A 27,825-nucleotide genomic window follows, 5' to 3' on the forward strand; every position below is an offset into this window, starting at 1 on the left:
CTGTTGAAAAAAGAGTATATAATTACAGGCATTGCCAGGCACGACGTATCGTTGAAAACCTGTTTGCAATTCTAGCAAATAGATGGCGATTCTTAAGAACACCTCTTCAATTGTCCCCAGAAATAGTCCAATCAATAACAAACACAGCACTCATCCTTCATAACTATTTACGCAAGAGCTCATCAAAAAATATTTACTGTCATGTTGGACTACATGACACTGAAGATTTAAATGGAAATATTGTTCCTGGTCAGTGGCGACATAACTCAACTTCATTTGCACCCTTAAGTGTGCCTTCATCAGGTCACAATTCTACAAACAATGCAAAAGAAGTCAGACAATCATTCATGCAATACTTTTGCACAGATGGTGCCATAGATTGGCAATGGAGCAGATGCTAGTTTAATCTACATACAGATATAACAAAATTACTGCATTGTTATCTCATGCAGAGTAGACATCTATATTATTAAACTATGATCTGAATTTTATTAAACAGTATCATTAGAACAACAAAATAAATATAATTGATTTAGCATTCATTCCATGTAACTTAATAAAAACTAATAAATTAAATATTAATAAAACTAAAAAATGTCCACCTTCAGTTTATAAACAGCAAAAGAGCAATTAGCTATTAAAATGAATAGCATCTGATAAGTGTGGAACAGAATGTCCATCATGCCTTTCAGGAGTGAAATATTGTCTAACATTTGCTTGAACTGGAACATTAAATCCTTGTTGTTGATGACAAGGTCCAATACCTTTCATTTCCATTTCAAAGAGAATATCATGGATGCGTTTCTCTGCAACTGTTCTAGTTCTTGCATCCATTATTTTTAACTTATCTGCTACATACATTGCAAAGGAACAATGGTTTGTGTCATTTGCAGTGTGAGTGGGTTCTTTTAAAACTTCAATACAAGTTTCAAGGAGCTCCTTTTTTCTTTCTTCCGTTTGGGACCGCATCCTTGCTGTTTTAGAAGTGGTGGAAGAAGTGGAAAACGATGATATGATCGACTCTCAATCAACTCTTTCATTAAGAGAGTCATTGACTAAGATGGTGGATGAGTTTAAGTCCTTTGACTGTGACAATGTGAATGGCAGGTTATCTCTACTTTTCCCAGCATTCATTACCGGTCGCAGAAACTGAAGATGTTCCAAAGCACCCAGGTGGATGCATAATTTTAACTCAAATTTTGTCCTGATTTTTTGTTGTTAGTCTTTCCAATTTCAAGTTGGGCCCTAATGGAAAGAATTTTGGCCTTTATTTCTTTGGCAGATATACCTAAAATTTCTTCTATCTCGTTATAAGCACTTTCTTTAGCTTCTCTGTTATGATATTCTTTTTGAAAGATGTCCCACAAACAGACACGTTCTTCGAACAAATCTACTAACGATACAACTTCATTTGTGGTCCATTTTCTGGATTTTTTTTTCTTTCTAGCAACTGCCTTTTTTGGACTTTGTCTAATAATAATATCGCGTGCATGTACGTGGCCTGTTTGGCTGCCATTGTCAGTCAAAGGCAGTTCAAACTGTTCATTTGTCAACACATCGTGATTTGTTTCGTCAGCCATCTTGAATTTAAACTAACAAATACGCATGCCTAAAGCCAACAAATGTTGTCACACGTGGTCAAACGATTACAACATCCAAAAATTAGCATAAAATGTTGGATGAAAATTTGACTCGCGTCAAACTTCATCCAACATTATATCACAACAAAGTTGGGGGATGTTGGATGCAAATGTTGCGCTCGTTTGACCAAGGCTTAAGTAAAAATGTGATCGAAGATATGATTATCTGGTAAAACCATCATGTGGCCATGTATCACATGATGCGATCGCGAAGATGTTCAGTAAGACAGACATTCAGTTTGAATGTCTCATTTATGGGTATATACGTATAAAGATATTTTTTTAAAGTAAAATTAATTCATTGCAATTAAAGTCATTTAACTTTTTTGTTCTTATAGTATTACAGATTAAGAGACGGATCGTCTTATCAAAGACAGTTATCGAATCAGTTTTTAATTCGCTCGTTGTCGTAAAAATTTTTTTCTATGTAATATTACATAGCTTACGTATATGTATACAGAAGTGCTAACATGTAAGAAGTAAATTCATACATGTTTTTATATTTCCTTTAGAACAATGTGTGATAGTTTAATTTTCAATATCAGATTGCAATAAATATATATTTACAAAAGCTTATTGACTCGTGTTTCAAGTTTGTTCTATTTATCCAAAACAAATATTTTACGCCAATCGTTACAAGTGTATTTTAGTATCTCAAGACCATCAACGGTTGGATTGACATCTTCAATGCTTTTTATAAAATCTTTGATCACAATCTCTTCGGCCACATTTTTCAAGGCCTCCAAATTTAACGACATCCTCTCGTCATGCTCTATCATCAAACAATCATGCTGACGATGAGAGGGATGATCAATCATGCAACCATTGCAGTTTGTATTTATTTCAGCGTTTATCATTGCAACAATTTCTTCAGCATAGCAGTCTAAAAGTTTATTTTCTAACAAACTTTGACATACAGTTATTTCATTCTTTTCTGACTCCAAAAGCAATTTGTTCATTCTTAATGCCTGATCAATGTCTATATTCAATTCTATATTCAAAGAATGGTATGGATTAAAAATATACACAGAGAACGTTGGACACCAAGCTCGACAAGCAGGCTGTGTTCAGATCACTTTCTGGAAAGCTGTTTTGACAGATCTGGAAAAGTTGTTAAGTTGCAAAAAGATGCTGTTCCAACTCGTTTTAAACTCTTTCTACAACATATGAAAAAGGTGAATAACAATTAAAGAAATATTTAGGATAATAGTTTTTAGAAACAAAGATTGGAAAAAAATGATTGTTTAAAAGTTGCATAACTATATACATGTAATTGTTCACACTGAGTTGCACACTGTAGCTAAAACTAGTTCTGCCTGCTGCACGATATGCATGCATCGTACATCAACATGATAAAACCAATTAAGATCAGTTCGACTGTCTGCAAGATCAAAAATTTCACCAACGTATTCAGAAAACACTTAAATCCGTTAGACCACCATGACGAGAAAGCGATTGCTAATTACGACTGTCGAGTGACGATGACGATCCTCCTGAGAAGAAGACAATGCTTGAAGACCATGAAATAGAGGAAATGAAGAATATTCATTTGCAAAAGGTTTCAAAACTTAAAAAGAAACTTAAGTCGACCCAACAAAAAGCAAGATGCCTTAACAAAAAAGTTACCCCACTGACGTCAGTTATAAAACAGCTCAAAGAACAGAATCTGATTTCCTCGTCTTGCGAAGAAATGCTGGAAAGAAATATAGCTGGTGTTCCAACAGAGCTATACAAAAAAATGATGTCAAAGACGCGCCAAGTACTCACCAGAACTTAAGTCATTTGCACTAACTCTTGAGTTTTATTTGTCAAAAGCTTACGATGTTGTGCGCAAAACATTCAATTTAGCTTTACCTCATGCAATACAAATTTGTAAATGGTATACGAAGGTCCCTGCTGAAGCAGGATTTCAACAGCCATCATTTTAAGCACTTGCCTTGAAACTAAGAAATGAAGAGAAGTTAGAGCGTTCCTTAATGATCGATGAAATTGCTATTAAAAAACATGTATTATGGGATGGCAAAAATTTCGTGGCTTTGTTGATCTTGGAAACGACGTTGAAGATGATGATTCTTCTCCCGTTGCAAAGGACGCTCTAGTTTTTATGGTTGTTTGCTTGAAAAAAACGTGGAAAGTTCCAGTTATCTACTTCTTTAACGATGGACTGAGCGGTGAAGAGCGTGCAAATTTTGTTGAGCTGTGCATCAAGAAACTTCACGATATCTGTGTGGATGTGATTTCTTTTGTATGTGATGGGCCATCCTGCCATTTCGCTATGTTACAAGCTCTTGGAGCAAGTATGACACCACCTCAACTACATCCATATTTCATCCATCCTTCAGATAAAAACGGGATTGTTTATGTGTTCCTTCGTATTTGCCACATGATCAAGCGATGGTCAAAAAATATCTTGGGAGTTACAAAAGCTCCAAGATAACGAAGGCTTGAGACTTGGAAACAAGTTGAAGGAAGCACATATAGAATGGTGACAGCAGAAAATGAAAGTAAATTTGGCTGGCCAAACACTAAGTTCCCGTGTTTCTGATGCAATAGAATATTGCACAAACACTCTTAAACTTCCACAATTTCAAGGATCAGAAGCCACTGTCGACTTTATTCGCAGCATAGATCATATGTTTGACATTCTTAACTTTTGAAACCCGTGTGCCAAAGGTTATAAGGCTGCTCTTCGAAAAAGCAACAAAGAAACTTGGGAGGCATTTTTAGCAGAAGCTTATAACTACATAATAAATCAGCAAGATGTATCTGGTAATCTGCTGTACAACACTCGCCAAAAGACAGGATTTGTGGGACTCTTGGTGGAAATAACAAACATCAAGCAAATTTACTTTGACCTAATTGAAAGAAAAAATACACCAATGAAATACATACTTACATACAAGTTCAGCCAAGATCAATGAAGTATTTTATATATATATTGTTTATTAATTTAAAACAGAAAAGTGAGAAAATATATATTTAGTAAACTACAGTATTTGATCAAAGTGAGTATAGTGACATTTATGATTTCAATTATTTCTTATGTATTTTAGCAGTGCAAAACTGCGGGAAAGCGGTATCTATCTAAAAATTTGAACATTATAAACAAAAGAGAAAGGCTCAGTTGTTCTGAGTGGATGACCTCAACCCGATGCTTACATCATTAAATACTTATATAATATTATAGAGAAGATTACTCGTTACTTGTAAGCGTCCTAGTAAGACCTTTTCTTACTAGCTATTTTCGTTCAAATACAATGCAGATTTATATGACCTTTTAAATGGTCTAATTATATGAGCAAATAATACATAACATTATATTATTATATGACTAATTATACTAAACGTGCGACCTGAATCGACAAATTTGATGTGATGCGCACATATTCCTCAAGCGATAATCTATAAATCTGTAAATCTATTAATTAATCTTCCTCACTATCATACTCATCGTCTTTATCATCACAATGATCATCATCATTCTCATCTTCTGACAAATCGTCATCTCCTGCAACAAAATTACAGCAGTCCGCGCAGCCACACAAGTTGGTACATTTAAAGCCAGACTTCAAACATGAGCATCTAAGGGTTTTGCACCCAGTTTTACAATGGCAGGTGACGACCTCAATTAGGGTGTCAGGTGCTGACGGCCGAGTCGTCCATAAAACTTTCAATTGGTCGTCTTCAATGAGCCATCCGTTTCCACACGGGGGCTGGAGTCTCATTTTCGGCAGAAGGCATTTGTTCCAAATATATGCTTGATAGTTTGATCTCTCGATGTGCAGCATCAGACTGTCTGTGTTAGGGGGGAGGCAATCGTCAGAACATTTCCCAGACACAAACAAGGCGTACCTACAAATCCAAAAAGATACAAAAGTGCAGATGTGTGAATAGAATTCGCAACAAGGCCTTACATTGAATCATTGGCCTTAAGTTCCTTTTGTCGCCATAAAGCAGGCAGACAAATCTATTCAAAGGAGTGGAAACTTCTTCGAAATCTCAAACGATTGGCCAAGCAACGAGAAAGGCTCTAAAACTCAGGATTTTCTAAAAGCAATTTCCAAGGCTTTACTTTGCCTTTTCCAGCAAAGGCTTGTGGAATCACAGCCTACAAATGAACATGTTATACTTGTTAAATATGTTATGTATTTAATAATAATGAGCAGTGTCATGAATTATTGCCTGTGAATGCATGGAATCCAGGTAAACATTTGCAGAGAGCGTCTCCTAACTCATCAGATACAGCTCCAACGTCTATGGTGCGAGTGTTAGAACCTGTTCCTGTTAGTAAGTATACATCTTTTCCAATAAGCTTTTGCATGGCAATAGATATAACAAGGACATCTGTATCAGGCGTTTTAATGATGATTCTGTCATAGGTTTGAGCTGAGTGCTTGGAATGCAGAAGACGGGTATCTGCCTCTTCATGATCGCTTTCTAACTCTGGGACATTATGGGAGATAATTGGGTTAATCTAACAAACCTGGTTTTGTCGTTTATTCCAGCCATGTCTTTACATTTACTAGTAATAGCAGCTCTCTGCGATTGGGATAGAAGCCACCTGTGCACTGTTGACCGATTCATTGAAAAGTCAATCAAACCACCTTTCGTTTTAGAATCGCGATTGGCTGTCTGCTCTATAGTTTGGTCGCAGGGTACTGCTGAAAACGCATAGTTTTGCTGCCGCTGCACTGAAAAGTTGGATGACAAGTCGTCAAGGATTCCTGTGAATAAAGGCAGAGCATAAACAAAGGCAGATTAATTAAGAAATATTCCGTGCTCAATACAAATACAACAAACCTGGATGCGTTTCCTTGACGGATACCATTTCAAGCCAATATGCAGCTCCATATCTTGAGTAGTTGACTTTATCACAGGCAAAATACCAGGACAACATCGCTCTGAATGCCAGCAAATGGAGATTCCAGTCAACAGTTCTTGTGGCTCGTACAAACATAAGAATAATTCCTGAAAAGATAAGTCTAATTTACCATCGTATATTCAGTATTTTTGAGAGTCCAAAGCAAACTTCTGTAAATTAAAATTGGTACGCAACGATCTCCGTTTTAGAAAATTCAATAGAAATTTTATTTATTCAAACGATTTGAATGAAATTACCTATCATCTTAATATACATACTCCAGTATGCAAACGTTTTCGATTTTGCCGACGATTCAGCAACGAAATCATCATTTGTCTTTACTAGGTCTTTGAATTCTTGAGACTCGACGAAATCTTGTCAAGTTCCATTCAAATAAGCTTCTCTTGCGGATATTATGACATCATAGGTCTTTTTCTCTCATTCTTCACCCAAGCTATCCAAGAACACATCAAATCTCATCTGCTGAAGAGCCTCGTACAATACTTTGTGGCATGACATGGAACGATTGTAGTGCTTCCCACTGAGTACACCCTTAATGGATCCCTCACTTATCAAACCTGATTCTATAAATAAGTCCTGTAAATGAAAAAGGGACTCCGATTACATTCACTTGCATATATAATGGCATTATGAATTACCCAATAATACTTTTTTGGGTTCTTTTATGGCTAGACAGGGAATGGAAAACTAGTACTATGATTACCACGGCATGATCATACCTTTAGACCTCCGTCTTCGAAAAGTTTTGAAACCGCACCAAGATATGACATAATTGCATGAAATTCTCCTAGGCGCACGACAAAACGATTGTAGTAGTCATCATTTTTCCATCGAACGTGTTGCACTTTAGCGTAAACAGCTTCGTCGAATACTAATGTCACATATCTGAAAAAAAAAAAAAAATTCAGAGAAACTTAAAGATAGAATTTTAGCAAACGACAATGTACCTCAGTTTTAGCTTGTCTGCAATTTCGGTGCTTTTGTTCAGTATTTCGTTTATAGTCGAGTATTCTGTTGGAGAACCATCGATGACTGGTAAATATCCGACTCTTGAAACATCTGGCATTTCGTCACGGTAAAGAAAAGTATTGAATCCTGTCCATGAGGGAAGGCAATCATCTTGATTTGATTTGACCATTCGCACCAAAACGTACGCTAAATCAAGCTTCTTTGCAAGCTCGCCACGTGAGTTGAAGGTAGTTACAGAAGTTCTTGCCTTGTTGAAGTCGGGAGTCTTTTTGACGCAAATAGAAAAAGGGGCAATTTCTGAGTCTGGCATCTCTATAGATCTCTGCGACTTCTTTATTTTTGGTTTTGGTTGGACAAGAGGTGGCTCAGTGGATTCTTTGATCTTTTGTGCAATTATCCCGTTTGTTACATGGGTTTGATTCTTAATCTCTTCACCAAAATCGATATTGTCCCATCCAAGGTTAGTAGCTACCTCTTCAAGAAATTCACTAGGTATTAATGCTGACGTTTCCATAACAGTCTGTGCTAGGGCAGTATCGTAGCTCATTGTCGAAGATAGGGACACACAGTGACCTAGACCTCTTAAAATCCTTATTAACATGGAGCATCCTGACATTTGTCTGACAGCCGTTGCCAAAGCGACTGATTTTGGGGTTTTTACCTTTCCTTTTGAACTACTGTACACCATATCCTGACACAAAGAGAAAAGTTTGATCCTCAAGTTCTCGCCAATATCAACATAGTTCGTATGTTCAGGTTCTTCTGAGAAGCCAAGTACCCATGCCATGAAATTAAAGAGCACTGGAGAAACAACTTTTTTAACACTGTCGCCGGTTATATCGCTCGATAATGGAGGCCAATCGTTGTACCACTTAGTGGGATAGTCATGAATAACCCTTCTCAGCTCTAAAGCGGCGAAATAGAGACCATGTAAAGGGGAGTTTGCTGAAGGATCCATTCCATAATGTTGAGTTTCCAGCTCAGCATCACTTATTTCCTCTTGCTCGGCACTTTCAGGGTCGTCACCGTCTATACACATCTCCACTACACTACCTTTACACAAATCCTCTGCATATACTATCTCACTTCTATTACGGACTTTTGGTGTATGGAACACAAGCTGTGGAAATCTTTCTTTTAAACGTTCCTTGAGACTAGTACTTCTATATCCTGAGGCATCTTTATTTTCAATGTTCTTAACTGTGTCCACAAACTTCATCGTAAGCATTTTCATATAACATATCCCATGATCAACAATAATAACCTTTTTAATGTACTTGCAGAATTCCTCGAACGACTCACTATACAAAAGTTTGCATCCAACATTAATCAACGCACTTTGACCATTATAAAGGAAAGATGTGTAGGACTTGTAGCATTTGCTATGGTATTTAACTTCAAGAGCAACGCAGTCCTTGTCTAAGATATGCACCAGAATGCGCTCATCCTCTTTTCTTGTAGCTTCTTCACGTAAGCGTCCTCCGTCAATCGTTTCTGATGAAACAAGCTTGTCAACAACACGCTTTCCCTAGTGAAGAAAAGATGTCCAAAGTTTACTGATATGCCATTACATTATTTCTTTTCAAACAAACTTACAATATTTAGTTTCCGTTTTTTACTGCTCTTTTTAAATTGTAATTAAGTTTTTTATTCTGTTCTATAATTATTTCTTTACATGGGTTAGCATAACAAGCGCTTTGGGCTAATAGGTAAAGCGCTATAAAAGTGCATATATTATTGTTATATTGTTATTATTATTACATTTTGCAAGTGAAAATGGGCTACCTGTGTAACCAATTAAGACAATGAAAAAAATATTGAATTAAAAATTATTTCTATTACTTTACCTTTTGAACAATGAAAGACTTTTCCTTGTTACATATAATGCACACAGGAGGCAAAACAGCTTCATTTCTAGCGTGTTTGAGAGGATCATTTGTCAAGTGAGATGAAGATCTTAATAATTTTTAGGAGCCTTGTACTGTTTGTTCATCATTTTGTGTTTCACCAACACTTGGAATTTCTCTCTTATTGTAACACGTTTTCAGCTCTCCTTATTAACCCTACATTTGTAAACTTGGCATAGCAATTTCTATGATACTGGAAGTTCTCAAGCAATGGATTATCGAGTGACCTTATTCTATTTACTAAATCTTCGTTTCTATCAGCAATCTCCTTATGCTCACCGTCGTACAAGCGCCATATATCATGGCAATGTAAAAATTTAGCTAAGGATGTTTCTGTAAAAGTAGATAAGGGACCTTTTGCAGCCTTAAAATGAATAATGCAGCCGGGCGGGGCCGCCATGTTTTATGCGTGAGCCAGCGATTTGCCAGCGGTTTTCATAAAAAATACAGCTAAAAACAAGATGGCGGCAGGAAAAATCAAAGAGCAAGTTTGTCACCTAAAAAGTGCTATTACAGCGTAGATTGCAAGTTTCAAAGGTGTAAACATCTCGAATCTTAATAAGTAAGTTTTATTAAGTATTTCTGTGTGATTTTTATTTAGTCATATATTTTTACATACGAAAATCGTTTTCTAAGCACATTTTCGGGGCACAGAATACGGCCTACATCAGATACTCTACCATTTTTACCAATGTCAATATACAGAAATTTGTAGTCAGCATCAACCAATGCTAGAAGTACAATACTAAAGTTGTTTTTATAGTTAAAATAAAAGGAACCACTATTGTTGGGTGCCTTCAATAATATGTGCTTCCCATCCAAAGCACCCACGCAGTTAGGGAAGTTCCATCTCTCTGAAAAGGCTTGTTCTACTTTCCTCCAATCCTCTTCAGTTGTTGGAACCTACATGTAAAACAATTAGAATACTGCTTTACTGCAACCAACAAGTATTTGCATTGCCAATTAAATTAGCGAGGATAATGTTAATATATGTATTTTTTGGAGGAAACAATTACCTTAATGTAATCCTTGAGGACTTCTGATAAAGCATCACATGTTTCTGGGATTATTTGCCCCATAGTTTGTCTAGCTATCCTGTACAAGAATTGTAAGCTGCTGTACGATTCACCTAGAGAAACACAATGAATGTCTTGCTTCTATTCAAACAACGTCATTACATGTTTAGCCTAAAGTCCACACATGTCCCCACGCTCACTTTTCATCGATACTGATACATAAGTTAGCAATTCCAAACCTGTTGCTAAGAAACGTAGGGTTACTGCCAAACGTTCACCTGCTGGAATAGAACGTCTCATGTTTGTATCTTTTTTTGTTATTAATGGCGTAATCAAGCTTTCTAGGACACCAAACGATTCCGGATCCATTCGTAGAAATTTTTTGTATCCATTCGAATATGACAAGCGCAATTCTTTCACTAAATGCTGGCATGCCCCATACTGCTGTCTTTTTTTCATCCATTCTCTTATCCAAACAGTTCTTTTTTTCTGTCTTCTGCGTCGTTGTTTAATTGCTATGTATAAAACAATGGCAGCACAAGTAGCAGCTGTCAGGTAGTCTCCCGCCATATTTCAAAAACAAACAAAATGACTCCGCAAAGTTTCAGAAACATTTAGTTTGTTTGTCATGTTAAGTTTCTGAAAGTTTTGTATCGGAGACCATGTCTCGGAAACAAAAGTCTCGGAGACCACGTCGTGTGTCACAGGCTTTAGGATTAATATATTATATGTATTCTGATCTGTCTATGATAACTGTTATGCGTCCTTTGTCAGCTCCTAATATGATTATTTGGTCGTTGTTTTGTAGGTTTTTAAATGCTCGTAGTTTAGGGTGACAGGTGGTTTGTGACAGAGGTTATTTGTGATTTTGTGACGAATGCCTTATTTCGTTTGGTCTGTTAAGTTGATGTACTTTAAAGCGGATTCCAGGTCGGCACCGTAGTCAAGTTTGTTCGCATTTTTAAAGTTGTAATTTAATCCTTTGTTTGAAATTTTAGTTTGCTGTTTGGTTAGTGGTTTCTTCGAGATGTTTGTGACAAATTCGTTTGTGTTGGGATGGAGCTGTTTGTAAGATCTGGATTCTTGTAATTTTCGATGAAATTGGAGTTGTTGTTTTGTTGTATATGCGGATGTTGCTTTTTTGATGGCTTCATAAATGGATTTGGCTTCTGATTGTGTAGTGTATCTTGTTATGGTCTCTCGATGTTCTTCTAGTTTATGTCTGTAGATTCGTAAGCGGTTGCGGGCATCTGATATGAGGATGTTTAACATACGGCGGCCATTTGATTGTACAATTGTTGAGCGTGAGTTGTTTTTAATGGTGGCGGGTAGTTGATGCTGTTTGGTAGAATTCGTTGTTGTTTGCATTTGTGTAGGAAGTGAAGCTGCTCCAATGTTGATGACTCTTTATGTGTGAATAATTCCCATTTTCTTGTTCTTCTGAGAATATCTATTAGTCCAGCTGTTAAAGACAAAAAAAAACACCTAACCCTTCACTTTGATGATACAAGTATGAAACTTTCTCACATTCTTACTATGCCTAGTAACACAAAATTTTGATATAGGGCCAGCCCAAATTTTACATTTAAAACGAGTTCTGCGAATGTCGTGTTTGATGACGTCATCGGTAGTAAAAAAATAAAGTTCAGAGAAATCTGCAATTTCCATGTATATTCTTATACAACAGCTAAAGACGATAGAAAAACTATATTACAACTTTTTCTCTTGGGCAATACTTTCCCAAATATTGTGCATGGAATATTCTGAAAAGTGCTGAGTCAGAACTTTTATATATATTATATATGTATATATATAAAGTGTATAACAATGTGCCCTCCCGGCTTTCACCATAGTGCAATGGTAAATTGTATCGAAACAATGAAGAACATTCAATTAAGTTTCTTTAAGATTTATTACCTTACTTGAGTTAGCATTCAGAATAACCTAATTGAAAAAACCTATTTGGAAAGAAGATATGTCAAAGGATCATCCTCAGTTTCTGTATTGGACCAGACTTTTGGAACTAGAATTACTCTGTTTACAACTAGTGCGATCATTTAGAGAAGCTAATTTCTCCTTATACTTCCAGTCAATTAAGCAACTTGTCCCTTGGATGTTTCCTTTGGACAATGTTAATTATGCAAGATGGGTTTCTGTCCAAATCCGTGATATGTCGGAGCTTCCATTCAAACACCCTGACGTCTTTAACCAGTTCTCCAAGGGCTCGTTTGTGGTGCATAAAACGAAGAAACAGTTTTCAGCTATAGCATTAGATCATGCTCACGAGCAAGTTAATGCAGTGGTAAAGGGAGAAGGTGGTGCTGTGGGACTAACCGAAAACCTTTCAGCTTTAAGGAGATGGATGATTGCAGGTCCAGAAATTGCACGAATAATTAGGGAATTCGAGATGAGTACACATGTAGACAGTCAGCTACACCATGAGCAAACTCCATCCATTCAAAGAGAATTTTATAAAGATGTCTCAAATGTCGTCTCCAATTTTCAAGCGATGGGGAATCCTTTTGTAGAGAGCGAAGACCTATTTGCCATCCACACAAATGACGTGATGAACAGTTCCGTTGTTGACACGGTGAAGAATGTTGTAACCCTTGGAGAAGAACAATATCAAGCATTTGTTAAAGAAAGATTTGTTGAGAGAAGCAAGAGTATTACTGAAACGTTGAAAAAAATAATCTGCCAACGTTTAAAACAGGAAGAAAAAGAGTTTCGTCAAAAGATAAAGTAAATATACAAACTCTGAAACTAGACTGTGCTTTATTTTCAAGATTGCATATAGCCAGTCAAAATCGAAGTGGTGATCTCGATGATTTCTTTAAATATGAGAACCAAACATGGCCACCATCTCTCTCACAAGCAGGAAGTTTGCCTACTGGTAATAAAGCAGACTTGACAAAGTGTATCGAGCCCATTACCAAAGTTCAGTCACCAACTCCCGATGTTATTATTTTAGACGGGGCTGTTGTTGTTCAAATGATTTCACCTGGAACTTGGGAAACGTTCGAAGAGTACGCTCAGTTTGCTTTCATTCCTTATGTGTTAAAGCAATTTCAATCAGGTAAAAGAAATGATTTAGTGTGGGATGTATACAAAGAGGATTCGCTGAAAAAAAAGGCACGGGACAAGAGAGGCTTTGGTCAACGCCGCAAGGTTTCATCGACAGCACGTATCCCTACTGACTGGAAGGGCTTCCTGCGCGTAGATGCCAACAAAATGGATCTATTCAATTTCTTAGCGCAGAAAGTTATTTCCCAGCAGATTCAAGAAGGAAGAGAAATTTACAGTACATTTGAAGAAAAGGTCTTGTGCTTCCCTAAAAGAACGGAAGTATCAATGTTGGAACCATGTAATCATGAAGAGGCTGACACACGATTGATGGTGCACGTGTTAGATGCAAGTGACTGCGGCCACCAGAGGATTGTTGTAAGAACAAATGATACTGACGTATTGACACTGGCCATTTCAATTGTGAAAAACATCAAAGCAGAAGAATTATGGATTCTTTATGGCACAGGAAAGCACTCGCGTTATATTCCCGCGCATACAATTGCATCGACTATCGGACCTGACAAGGCATCTGTTCTACCGTTGTTTCACGCTTTTACGGGGAGTGATACTGTTTCCTTTTTTGGAGGTCGAGGAAAGAAAACTGCATGGGATGTATGGAATGTATTTCCAGAGCTAACATTAGCGTTGCAAGAGCTAAATTTGTTGCCAGAAAGGATTGATTGTTCGTCCTTGCAGGTAATTCAGAAACCGCCAAAGGCATGTATTATCTATCAAATAAGGTCTCTATTATGATTCATATAATGTTTTGCAGGTGATTGAGCGATATGTGGTCCTCTTATAAGATCGTACAAGTAATCTCACCAGAGTCAATGAGGCTAGACAAGAGCTGTTTGCCAAAAAGTCCAGAACACTGGATAACATTCCACCAACCCAAGAAGCGTTGCTCCAGCACACTAAGCGTGCATTGTTGCAAGGTGGATTTTTCTGGGGGCAGTGCTGTTTGAAAGAGCAGGTTATACCAACTCCGTCAGGTTGGGGCTGGTACCGTGATGAAAATTCTTGGTTACCAAAGTGGACAAATCTCCCTCAAGTTAAAGATGCCTGTTATGAACTTATTCGTTGCGGATGCAAAAGTTCATGTTCTAGTCGTTGTAAATGCGTCAAAGCACATTTAGTTTGTACTCGTTTGTGTAATTGTGGGGGTGATTGTCAATAACATGAGGGCATTAAAATTATTTTAATATTACTGTTCTTCGTTAGGCGCTTTTCCAATGTATTTTAGAAAGAGCAATAGCACTAAACAAAAGTGCTGAGTCAGCACTTTAAAAACACATTTAATGTAGAATATTTCAGAATGTATTGCTCAAAAGCAAAAATTGTAATATAGTTTTTCATCGTCTTTAGCTGTTGTATAAGAATATACAGGGAAATTGCAGATTTCTCTGAACTTTATTTTTTTTTACTACCGATGACATCATCAAACACGACATTCGCAGAACTTGCTATAAATGTAAAATATGGGCTGGCCCTATATCAAAATTTTGTGTTACTAGGCATAGTAAGAATGTGAGAAAGTTTCACACTTGTATCATCAAAGTGAAGAATTTTGTCATTAACAGCTGGACTATATCCCATATGTCGATTTTATAACTTTGTAAATTGGTAATCCAGGGGCCGGTTGTATAAAAACGTAGTTAACTTTAATTATAGTTAGCGCTAACTACCGTAGTTAACTCCTTAACTATAGTAACTTAACTGCTCGACTTAACTGCGTTGCACAAAACGTAGTTTGTCGGATAGTTAAGTAACTGCGTAGTTAACTTGCGTGGAAATTGCGTGGAGTGTTGTTTACGTTAAATGACATAAAGTTTAATCAATTTATGCTTTGTAATGGCGGGCAAGTGAAATATAAAATGACTTCAAAATCAAGAAAAATCTCTTGGCTTATGTAAAAATCCTAAAATATGGCAAACTATTGCCGTTTTTACGGATGTTGATGATGCGAAAATAAAATTTAACAAACTATTCACGGTGACATGGTAACCGGATTAAATTGTAGCATATATTTTATACTTTTCTCAAGAAATCGTATCTTCTGTGTAATACAGTACGATGTTGATGAATGATATGAGTCTCGGCAAGGACTGCTTTATTTCATGTACCAATTGTATATAATGGACTTGGGCAAACAAAACAATGAAGTCTTCTCAAATTGATTCATATTGTGTTCTATGTGCAAGGATATAAATATTAAAATGGCCTTGCTTTTACAGAATTTAAAACTGAGAGATTGAGAGTAACAAAGGAAAAGGTCGTTTCGTTTCTCTTTATAACAGCTGAGTAAAATGCTTGAAAGAAATGTGTTTGTACAGACATAAGTCACACATATTTGTAAAAGATGACAGTGATGAACTTTTTTATTATTAGAAAACATTTCTTTGAGTCATCATAGTTAGTAGCCATGTAATCCAGCAACTGTCTTCTCTGCTTGTGACATTTTATATTCACAGCTATACACAAAACCCTTTTTTGTTCTTAATTTTGCCTTGCAAAAACTGAGTTATAAAAACTGCTGGGTATATTTGTTAATGAGCCTTAGCTATGAAACTTTTATTTATGCCTTTGTGATTTATTAGCCTATCTTTGTCTAAAGCTTGGGAGTTTTATTCATTTTTTTCGACTTTTTAAGTCATCAAACAGTAGCTAGATCTTTATTGGCAGGCAAGATTGTATGTACATATTTAAAAATGTACAAATAAAAATTTTTACATAGGAAATACTTGATGAAATATCAATAAAACCCACTAATTGACTGTCATGTTATTTTCTTCTTGTATAATAAACAATATGCAATGGATAATGTAAATATATCTAGCAACATGGACCTTCACCATGCATGCTGATGAAATGTTTTATGTATTTAAGAAACTAACATCATTGTATCTCATGCAGCTGATACACAAAAGAGTAGTCATGAATAAAAACTGTTGTAAAGGTCATGTATCTATATGTATTATCATTGGTATACTTAGAACAACATTTATACTGTAGTACCTATTTGTTTTAACATAATCTAGCTTATTTTCCATAGAGCAAAGAGTTTATATGATGCATATGATATTCAATCAAGCAAAATGCATAGGGAAAACCATAATTTGAACATTTGATACATCCAAGGCTATAGGATTCATTGCTCGAATAACATTCTTTGTTTTTCTTGTCATTGAATGAATTGTACGTATTTATAAGACAATGTCAGCGAGTTATGTGCACTAATCTTAAAGAAGTGGCTCTATCTCAATTGAGAGTCTCGCTTATGAGTTGCAAAGAGCTACCGGACGCAAAAAAGACAATACAAAATGCAATTGCTCTTGTGTAAAAAAGGATTTGTTACGTGGATAAATTGTTGGCTGTTTTTCGTCAGCAAAACTTGGGATGTTTACAGCACTGACGAATGTAGTACATTGTCCATAAAGCTCTTATTCTAAAAGCCTTTGCCATGGAAGATACATATGTGATTAAAAACTCAAGGTAAAACCTTGTTGATCAACAACATCTCGCCCATAATTGTCTTTGAGAAGCTAAGCCGCCATATTTAACTGTTTTTTGAAAAGTTAACTATGCTCCATAGCATAGTTAACTTTAACTACCTTTTAACTGCATTTAGCGCTAACTACTTTTTTATACAACCGACTTAACCGCGTGGTTAAATTTAACTACTTTTTAACTGCAAAAAGTGTAGTTAAAAAGTAGTTAAGAGCTTTATACAACCGGCCCCAGGCATTTAATACATAAAAGATAGAAGTTTCTCCGGATTTTAAATGATTTTTTATATGTATATATTTATATGTGCCTGTTCATCCTGTACTTATTTAAACCGTACGTCCTGTGTCCCAAGTGCAGGAGTCATCATTTTAATATGTTGATAGCCTGGAGGGCATATTGTATATACTTTGTATATTACGCTCACTGCGCGTACGTAGTTTGAGCACTGTCGGATTGTGTAGAGAGTCTCAAATGGAGACGTTCACTGTGTTCGCGATATGCAAAGCTCACCTTTATAGGTTTGAGCACTGTGGTGACTCTACAATACTATCCATACAATGTGTAACCGTACGTCCTGTGTCCCAAGTGCAGGAGTCATCATTTTAATGTGGTGATAGCCGGGAGGGCACATTGTATATACACTTTGTATGTATATAGATGTATATATATATAAAGTGTATGTATATATATATATATATATATATATATATATAGCTTACTTTTTTCATGTAAAATTAGATTGCTAGAAAAAATGTCAAGGCTACACAAAAGTTTTACGGTAGGATGCCCTTCCCTACACCAACCCTTTTAGTCGTCTTTTACGACACGCAGAGGATACGTTGGCGCAATTCTAAGCCGGCAACCACACGGCTGTGTAGGATCTGGCTTAATGCCTGCTGCAGTGATTACATGTCCTAAGAAGGTTGTCTCGGAAATCCCGAAGCGACATTTCTTTTCATTCAGTTTAAGTCCAGACTTTCTTACTCTGTCAAGTATGTCCTTTAGTGCTTTGTCGTGCTGCTCTTTGTTCCTACCAAAGACTATGATGTCATCTTGGTCGTTTGCCGCATTCGGTATACCATCAATGATTTCAGCAACTTTCTTCTGAAACACTTCAGCGGCACTGTGAATCCCGAATGCTAGGCGCTTAAAACAATATCGTCCAGATGGCGTGTTAAATGCAAGTAGTTTCGAGCTGGGTTCGTCGACTTTTACTTGCCAGTAACCGCTGGATGCGTCAAGCTTTGTAAATATGGTGGCACCGCCCAGTTTGGATAGGACTTCATTCACTGTAGGCATAGGATAATGATGACGTTTTATGGCAGTGTTCAAATCTTTAGGGTCAAGACAGATACGTAACTGGCCATTGTCCTTTTCTACAACTACCATGAAGCTGAGCAATCGGTTGGTTTGTCAACTTTCTCTATGACATCCAGCTTGCACATGCGTTTTAACTCAGCTTTGAGACGTTCCATAAGTGATATTGGAATCTTTCGAGGTGGATGAACTACTGGCGTTACATTGGGGTCAATGCTAATGTGATGTTCACCCTTTAGGCATCCAAGTTCTCCAAAAACATCTTTGTACTCTTGTATGAAGTTTGGTGTTTTAGCATTTACGGTCCAAACTCGCTTTATAAGATTGAGGTCGATGCTGGTTTGTAACCCAATTAGTGGCGGTGAAGTAGTGTTTGCAACAACAAACGGTATTGCGTGGGTTTGATTGTTATGTTGAATGTCTAGCATGCATTTTCCAACCACTGGAATATTCATTCCGTTATATGCTGTCAACGTTGTATTAGTTTTCTCAATATGCGGTCTAGTTGCTAGTTTCTCAATTGTTCCCATTGGTATGACGTTAGCCTGAGCTCCAGTGTCAATTTTGAACCGCGTGACACTTTCATTTGATCGCAGAGAGATAATCCAGTCACGATTTCCATCTTGCGTAATATTAGCCGTATTGACGGAGTTGTCTGTCACTTCCGTTGAGAGAGTTCCTATGAAAATGTTATTGGCATCGCTTGCGATCTCGTAATCGTGACCTTCATGACCTTCCGTGGTATAATGTACGCTGCGGGACGTAGATAAGCAAACAGAGGCAAAGTGATTCAATTTATGACACTTTGAGCATGTTTTCCCATATGCAGGACATTTTCCTCGTTGGTGAATTTCGCCACAGTATTTACAATTGCTGCGAGCTTGCAAAGATGCTGAAGTATATGCGCTTTGTTGTCGTGGGCGCCTTGTATTGTTAGATTTCGTGCGTAGTTCGTCGACATTGTTCTGGTTTCCGGTGTGTGGTCTGCTTAATGTCATTGCTTGTTGCTTTGTTGCTTCTGATGCCTGACCAATTTTTATTGCGTTTTCTAGAGTCAAAGTCTCCGTCCTTAACAGTCGCTCTCTAAGCGGGTTGTCTGAGACCCCGATTACTATCATGTCTCTGATGAGTGATTCTCTAAGGTCGCCAAATTCACATTGTGCACTTCGTCTTTTTAGCTCGGTGACAAAGGCATCAAATGTCACCCCATCATGTTGCTTGTGTGTTAGGAAATTGTGTCGAAGTAGAGTGATATTTTTTCTCGGCTTGCAATATGCTTCAAACTTCTCCAATACTGGTTTCAATTTCAATTTGTCTGCCTCGTCAGAGAACGTAAATGTATTGTAGATCTCTATGCCGTGCTTCCCGATACATGTTAGAAAATTGACGTCTTGATATCTTCTGTTTTCTCGTGTGATTCTGTAGCTACCAGATAAAGCTCGAATTGTTGTTTCCATCTATCCCATAAATCTGATAAATTTCCTTCGAATATGAGTGGATCTGGGGGTCAAAATTTCTCCATCTGACACCATGTAATGATTGTGCCTCGTGTCTTTATTAGATTGAATTCAGACTACTCAAATTACAAATTAATCAATAACTCATGACAAACCCAGTGTTGAACTCAGCACTGGGTTGAAAGTTACGCCATGTAATTGTTTTCAACCCAGGGCCGAGATATTTGAGCATGCGTAGTCTGATTGTTGTCCTTAGCAAAATGGAGGAGACGATACACGAGGATCTGGAAAATAAGGAAGAACTTGTAAATACAAGCACTTATCGCGAAAGAAGATTTCGTTGGGACAAGGATGACAAAATTGAGAACTTGATACGCTGTTTGGCCAACTATAAAAGCCAAATGGAGTGTCAAAACTTGGATTTCTATGCTGATAAAGTCCGATTATACGAAGCAATACGCGTGGAACTGGCGAAAATATATGCTGATGACCCGACCCAGTTTGGTCCGCCATCTGTTACAACTCATCCAATATTTGGCTTGAAAGATGATGTCCTTAGTGAGGAGCAAAAAGAGAAAAAAACCCTACGAGTTGCGCAAGATCATGATAAAAAACTTGTAAAGAAAGGATATCAGCGTGTCCATGAAAAACTGAAAGAAATTCGACATAACTTCTCTGTTGCTGTAACTAGTGGACGTCGCAGTGGTAGAGGAAATATTGTGTTACAATTTTATGATGAACTGGTGAAGATATGGGGATGTTCTCCGGCGACAGAGCCATTGAAATGTGGAACTTTCACCGAGGAAGTTAATGCCACCAATGCAAAAGAGCAGGATGATGTAATTTTTCCTACTTCTCTTTCCCCATCAGAAAGCCTGAATGATGAGAACAATGATGTTTCATTAGACGACTGTTTGGACCTGGACAGTGGTACAAGAAAACGGAAGGCAATGGCAATGGTTCCAAGATTAATTGACAACAAAAGAAAGCATCTTGAACGACAGTTAAGTGCTGCCCAGCGTGACCAGCTCCTGTTAAAGGAGGCCAAAGAAGATGCACAATTCAGGAAAGACAATAGTGATGCAATAAAGCAGTCTGATGTAACCTTTGCCACAGCAATGCAGCAAATGAGTCAATCTATTGCCCAAGTTGCCCAATCAATGCAAATGATGACTCAGGTATGTGCACAGCCAAACAACCATCTACAAGGCATGCCCTATAGTCCTAATCCTTACCATGTTCCTGGTCACATGCCTAATGCAACATTCCACAATAATTATGGTACTTGCCAATTCGATTTTGAAGATCATTGCTCCCGGAAAATTGACAATGACAATCAAAATGCATAAAACTGTTTTACTTATGAAACTCTTTAACAACAGTGAATATTGCCTTTCTGTAAAGATGCATGCAAATTATGTATTTTAAAAAGTTAAGTACTTTTCCAATAGTTAATATTTGGTTGTTTGCAGTATATTCCACAACCTGATTCTCACAACAATAAAACAGCATTGTTTTTGAAACATAAATGTATGATATTCAATAGTTTTTAATAGTAGCAAGTAGCCTGTAAGTTATGTTAATAATAGTTATAAGGCAAGTTATGGGTAATGTAATCTGTTAGTAGTGAACGAACAGTTTCACCATCTAAGTTGTTACATGAATATATTTGATCAGGCAAATTTGGTGTAGTATCTTCATCTTGTACATGTTGTAACACTTGCCAGTAAATTTCCTTTTCATTTTGTAAGAAGTCACCATTTTGTTCGCAGAAATTATGCAATACAAAACAACTGTATATGACTGTTGGAACTAAATCAAACTTTATGTCCACTTTTCGGTTGAGGAAACCCCAACGAGCTTTGAGTCTGCCAAAAGCACATTCAATTTGATTTGCTGATCTGAGCATACTATTAAATATTATCTGGGCATTGTCTGTGCATGTTTGGTACTCCTTTAGACAAAATTGTGTTAAGGGGTATGCTGGATCCCCTATAAGATAATTTGGAACTGGATCATGACCTGGTAAAAGTGTGAGGTAGGTGATTGGTAACTGTCTGTTGTTAAGCCTTTTACAAACAGATGAATTTGCAAACACTTTTGCATCATGCACTGATCCAGGCCACCTACACTCTACATCCATAAAGTAACTCTTACTGTCACAAACAGCTTGGACATTGAGAGAAAAATACTGTTTGTAATTAAAAAAATCTTGAGAATTTTCTGGTGGGCATTTGATTGGAATGTGAGTACCATCAATCAGTCCAAAGGCTTGCACCATACCAAATTTTAATTCAAATTCAGAAGCTTTTTTCCTCATTTCATTCTCATTCTTTGGCAAGAAAATGTATTTGGGCCCTAATAATTTGTTGATAGCAGAACACACTTCCTTAATAACTTTAGAGGCTGTACACTGATGAATGCCAAAAGTATTAGCAGTCATCCACAAAGAGCCAGTGTCCTTAAGGTAGTATAACGTTACAGCCACCTTGCTTGAGCTAAGCAGCCTGTAGTTGGGTGAATTTGGTTTAGGACCAATTACAGGATCTAGTTCAGCAACCAAACGGAAAAGTTTTCTTTGCTCATTCTCAAATTTTTTTTCCATGAAATGGATAAAGCATTCTCACTAATTAGATTCCTCCACCACTGATCGGTCCTACCAAATACTACCCAGGTGCTTCTTGGTTTTCGGCAAAGCCGACGAAGCATTAGATGCCTTCTCTTTCTCATCAGTTTCTTGGTTTTTCCTTGAAAATATGCATCAAGTATCCTTATCCTCTTCTGCTGCATCATTCTGTATGCAATAGCCATACCACAGCACTGTATTATCAGCGCTATTAAGATTCCACATTGAATAACTTGAAATGTTATGTTTTTGTGATTTTCGGCAGCCATGTTTTATATATTTAAATTTCGCGCGTTTACCCGGTAATTTCCATCCCCGGGGACAAGATTTCCATATAATCGCAATAAATTTCAACTCACTTAAAAGGGTTCAGTTCAACCCAGGGTTGAAAATGCTCCATGTAATCAGCCCCTTAGTGACCTTGCAATAATAGTATACCAAAATCCAACAAACGATCAATTGAGCTCCATGAGATGACAAACAATGCTTACAAAACAGTTCATCCTAAAAAGAATCCACCAATGTTTTCAGGAGAAAATATTAGAGAGGGAAACACAGATGCTGACAAAATGTGCTCGCTGTTGTTAATTATGTGGAAATAAATCAGATTTATCAGTTCCAATGATCAAATCCATCCAAGATTTAGAGGTTGGATCATAAAGCAAGTGCAAAAAGCTGACAGCAGACATCGATGACTTATCTTCCACCAATTTCGACTCCTATAACAGAGTATGACACTATCATCCAGATTTTCAAGGTCTCTGGAGAACTTGCAAAACAGTGGAACATGTCTTATATGCACATCACTCTGGATGTTGGAGCTGTTATTAAAGCATTTCATGTAATAAGGAACAGAAGACAATTGTACTGGAGAGATATTATTAACTTAGGTGACTTCTACGCCATGATGGCTTTTTTGCAGTAAGTGGATATCTTTTTTCTAACAGCGGGTTTGAGGACCAGCTTTGCAGAAAATGACATTCGATGGCAGCATTGAGAAAATATCATGCATAACACAGCATGCCAAATTTGGGCCTTTAGTTCATGAGGCTGTCCTTGAAAACGTCGGGCCACAATTGAGAGATAGGAATGGATGTGCTTATCGCCACCAAGCATCACAATAATTAAATATGTAAGATTTTAAATTGTATGAGAAACAATGTTATCATCAACATTGTTTCATCAACAATAATTAGTCCAACCTTTTTATTTACTTCAGGTACTTGAAAGCTGTGGCATACAGATGGTTGATGCGATGGTTTTGTGGGTCTATGGAATCGGAGAATACTTGGACTTTACCTGCTTGTGTTTCAACATCAGCATGGCCTGACTTATACTGACACCAGACATCAATATACCAAAACTAGTCATAACGCTTCCAGCTGGATATCTTCCCAAAACCATAGGTTGGCTTCTCCACATAAAGTTCTTTTCAACACATTTACCACAATTTTGCTCTACTAAGGCCATCAAACCAATGTTTTTAATGTATACTTTTGGATTTTCAACATTGCAGTTAAAGCAAAATTTTTCAAATAACTCAACCAATGAGATGTAAAATACCATAAACATAGGCTGTTCATGCGAGCTTGCTCCTTCATCAATTCTGTAACACAATTAAGAAAATTCATTATTATGAAATACAACAGACATCTAATTCTTTATAAGATAAAATACCTGACTGTATTACTTGTTGTATCTTCATCTAAATCTTCACTCGGACTAGACTCTTTGAAAGAGGAGTAGTCCATGTATGATTCTCCTTCGAAAAGCTCTTCAGCACTCCCCTGCAATACATCGTTTAAATTAATGCTGGTCACCACTGATGTATTACGATTTTCCCTGATTTCACTTCGATATTCATTTTGCAACTTCTGGGCCTTTTTCTTCAAAGATGCTTTTGTCTTTTTATACCAGCTTAAAGTCTTTTGTAAAGACGTAAGTTTTTCCTTAAGACGATGCTATGCATGTAGCTCTTCTTCAAATGGCGAATCGTTTACTTCCCCAGTGCATACTTCAACATGCTCAGCTCCATCACTAGTAGATGGTAATTCCTCATCGAGAGAACATGTTTCCTTCAGCGATGGCTTATGGAGAGTTTGTCTAATAATCTACAAAACATATCGAATTTACATATGACAAAAGAAAAATCAACATAAACAAGCGTAAACTTATTGTCTTCGCTTTTGATCGGTTATTTCGTCCTGTAATGGTTCAGGAATCCCAGAATCCTAGCATCTTTCTTCAACCTTCTTTTGAGCTTGACTTGCACGTTCAAATTAAGGTCAAAAAAAAAATTTTAAATGCGCAGAACACAGACACGAGGTAGAGGAAGCCTCAAAACCCGGTCTATGTTTGCGCACAAAATTTACCCATTTTCTATGTCTTTGCGGCTCTGTTTCTGTTTTAGGAAACAGATGCATCGACATTCCTTCGGTTTTTGAATCATTGGCGCAACTAATTTGACTAGGTCCGCCAGCAACACAGCGTTTTCCTCCGCGTTGCTTATTAAGATTACTAGTAGAATACGCCATGTTGATATATGTGTTCAACTTTCTACGTCACAAGTCATTAGCATACCTATCAAAAAGTTCGCAAAATAATGCTGAAAATCGTGACTTTGAACGTCTGTAAAATCACTTTCACCAATCCAATTTCAATTATAATTGCAGATTTAAAATCACTGAAACAAGGTCTTTCAATTAAGCTAATAAAAAAGGGGGCTAAAATTCGTAATATAAACACTTTAAATAAAGTAAACAATTTCGGCTTGAGCTTCATTCTTCCAAAGCCAAATGATGAAAATAAATTTGGGAGTTCTACATCTTCTGACTGCAGTCCTTCATATAGTGCACATTCAGATGATGCAAGTATGAAGCTGGTTGCTTTAAACAAATATCTAGGGTTAAGAAAAGGTTGCTAGCATCAGTGAGTGACTGCGATGGTATAATGGAACTTACTGTCAATCAACATGAGTCAAAACTTTGGTATGATGTTAGACAACCTCGTATTACAACATCAAAAGTCAAAAGATGCTTAATAAAACCAACAACACGTCCTACCAAAGCTATTGCTGATGTTCTTAACTACCATACACCAATTCAAACCAAAGCAATGAAGGATGGAATTGAATCAGCAGCTGGCATACTTAAATAATATGAAGTAATTTCTGGAAATACTGTAGGAAGGTGGGATTTATCATTTCCTTTACTTATCCTTTTCTTGGGGCATCACCTGATGGAATTACAAATGAAAATGTACTACTTGAAGTCAAGAAGGTTACCGCAAAAGAGAATGAATCTGCCATTGATACATTGTGCAGTTTGTACATTTATAAGAAAAAAATGGGAAACTTTGCATAAATGCAACAACAATTGTTTTGTGCTGGTGGAAAAGTGTGTCATTTTGTTGTTTCTATGGTATTTGGGTTCACATTGATGAAATTTGCACTTATAATATAACAATATGTAGTAAAATAATACCAGTGGCAACAGTGGTAGATGTTATGCAATTGCATGAGGATAAACTCCTGAAAAATTTTGTAGCACCCCCAAAATTTTCAAAACATGCACACCAATGTTTATTATAATATTGCTATTTAACATCATATAGAATATGGTATTAAATGTACCATAAAAAATATGCGGGTACTTATTTTTCATTCAAATTGTTACCTGCCAGTTGGTTTTAGCAGGTTTTAACCAAAATTAAAAAAAATAACTGGAAAACCTAACCCATTTTAAATTTTTTGACTTGAGAAAACTATTGGCGTACTTGTTGGTGTCTCAAATCTTCATCATTGATTTCTTCAACAACAAACTTTGCAAATGGACCAAACAACAAAGTTACATCATTCACTTTCATTTTTAGTCCACTGCATCCATTCTCTCTTTGCTTGGTTCATCATATGTTGCAGAAAGTTCATGTACATCTTTTACCATGTTCATCAAATAAAAATCCAAAATGTGGTATCTGGACACATGTCCGGGACAATATTCCAAGGAACTAGTCCTTCTGACAGTTTTGCAGTGTACTGTACAGTTCAGCATTTATATATATGTTGATATTTAAAACTCATTTTAAAGTGAAATGAATACATGCAGATTTTTAATTTATAAAAATACATGAAACATGAATGGCCGACTACTGTTGTGGCTGGTATAAAACATGGTAGGTAAGGATATCGTTGAACATGTATTGTAGACAATGGGTCAATATTATGGTAGAAGGGTATAAAAATTGAATTTGATGTTGATTCCTTGACATAAGTACGTTCAATTTGTTTCTCTTTTTAGTTTGTAAATACAATGTTATAAATATAATTTCACAAGAAAATGACAACAAAGACAACTGGTGTGGCCATTTTCAGCTTCATGCAGGTGGTAGATGAGAAACAAAGGCTGGGTTTATATGCCATGCTTTTCATATGTATGGCAATCCAAAGCAGACTAAAGTGTATCGAATTTTACAAGCAATGGTTGAGTTTTATTTACTATAGTTCAAAAAAATACATGATACTCGAGAATAACTCTATTCTGTAGTCGAAATAAATTAACACCCGAGACCTGTAAGCGATAGTCCAGAAATATTAGCAATAACTGAGATTATTTCTATACTTTTTATCCTGAGTGAAATTATCTATGCACTGGTCGAGATTTTATACACAGTAATCGAGAATTACAGCTGCAAAGTTGTCCAGTGACTGTAGATTGACCCGAGGAAGTCTTCGTTTAAGTTTGACATATTAAAACGTCAAAAATGGCAGATGATGAAGAGCTGCGAGGCTTTCTTTTGAGTATTAAAAATTGTTGACTACAGCAAGCGAGCATACCGGAATAAAGATTCAGTTATTGCTGAACATTGTAACAACAAACTGGAGAATTATGCCAACCTAATTGTTGCCATGGCTGTTGCTGTGTCTGAAAACGAAGAGCTGCAGGCAACTAACTTTTCAGAGCAATCATCTTTGGACACCCCCAATGAAGTTAGTCTCTCTAAAGCACTTTCAGACATGCTATGTTTCTTAGAAAATGAAATATTAAAGCTATCTCAAGTTGTGGAAGCATTTCCTTCAAAAACCTCCAGTAATGTTCTTTCATTGTTGCCATGCACAGGTGGGAGACCTGCCTTTGACATAACAAGAGAATGCCACGCCTCCTATATCGGGGAAACTCTATGAGAAAATCTAACATATCTGAGCGTATTTACTATCGACTTACATGTTCAGTACCACGACAAACCCAGACTATACGGATTACCAAAACATCACAAACCACAAATACCCATGTGACCAATTGTGTACCCCGTTCGTCTTATGCATTGAGTACTTGACTGACATACTGCAACCACTTGCAAGCAAATCAAAACACAAGCTACAATCCACTTAAACTTTCATAAAAAACTGAGCACTATACAAATACCGGACAACTATATACTAG

The 27,825-nt window shown here is 36.8% G+C and overlaps 2 protein-coding genes across 2 annotated transcripts; both read right to left on the reverse strand.

The window, feature by feature from the left end:
- Positions 1-10,338: 10,338 nt before the first annotated feature.
- LOC124457930 lies at positions 10,339-11,223 on the reverse strand. Its single transcript, XM_047008073.1, has 2 exons — positions 10,654-11,223; positions 10,339-10,527 (listed from the first exon to the last, which is right to left on the reverse strand). Exons 1-2 carry the CDS (start codon positions 10,982-10,984, stop codon positions 10,382-10,384), a joined length of 477 nt encoding a protein of 158 aa, XP_046864029.1. The 5' UTR covers positions 10,985-11,223; the 3' UTR covers positions 10,339-10,381.
- A 10,117-nt stretch (positions 11,224-21,340) lies between these two features.
- On the reverse strand, positions 21,341-22,366 carry LOC124456913 (putative nuclease HARBI1). The gene has a single exon (XM_047007222.1). The coding sequence runs from the start codon at positions 22,364-22,366 to the stop codon at positions 21,341-21,343; it is 1,026 nt and encodes a 341-aa protein (XP_046863178.1).
- Positions 22,367-27,825: the final 5,459 nt, after the last annotated feature.

The sequence above is a fragment of the Xenia sp. Carnegie-2017 genome, unplaced genomic scaffold (genome assembly GCF_021976095.1).
Source record: "Xenia sp. Carnegie-2017 unplaced genomic scaffold, XeniaSp_v1 HiC_scaffold_6, whole genome shotgun sequence".
NCBI lineage: Eukaryota > Metazoa > Cnidaria > Anthozoa > Malacalcyonacea > Xeniidae > Xenia > Xenia sp. Carnegie-2017.

Coding starts and splice junctions, on each gene's coding strand:
- LOC124456913 (XM_047007222.1), bottom strand. CDS start 22,366: ATGGAAAAAAAATTTGAGAATGAGCAAAGAAAACTTTTCCGTTTGGTT.
- LOC124457930 (XM_047008073.1), bottom strand. CDS start 10,984: ATGGCGGGAGACTACCTGACAGCTGCTACTTGTGCTGCCATTGTTTTA. Junction 10,528..10,653: donor CCTACGTTTCTTAGCAACAG/GTTTGGAATTGC, acceptor GTGTTTCTCTAG/GTGAATCGTACAGCAGCTTA.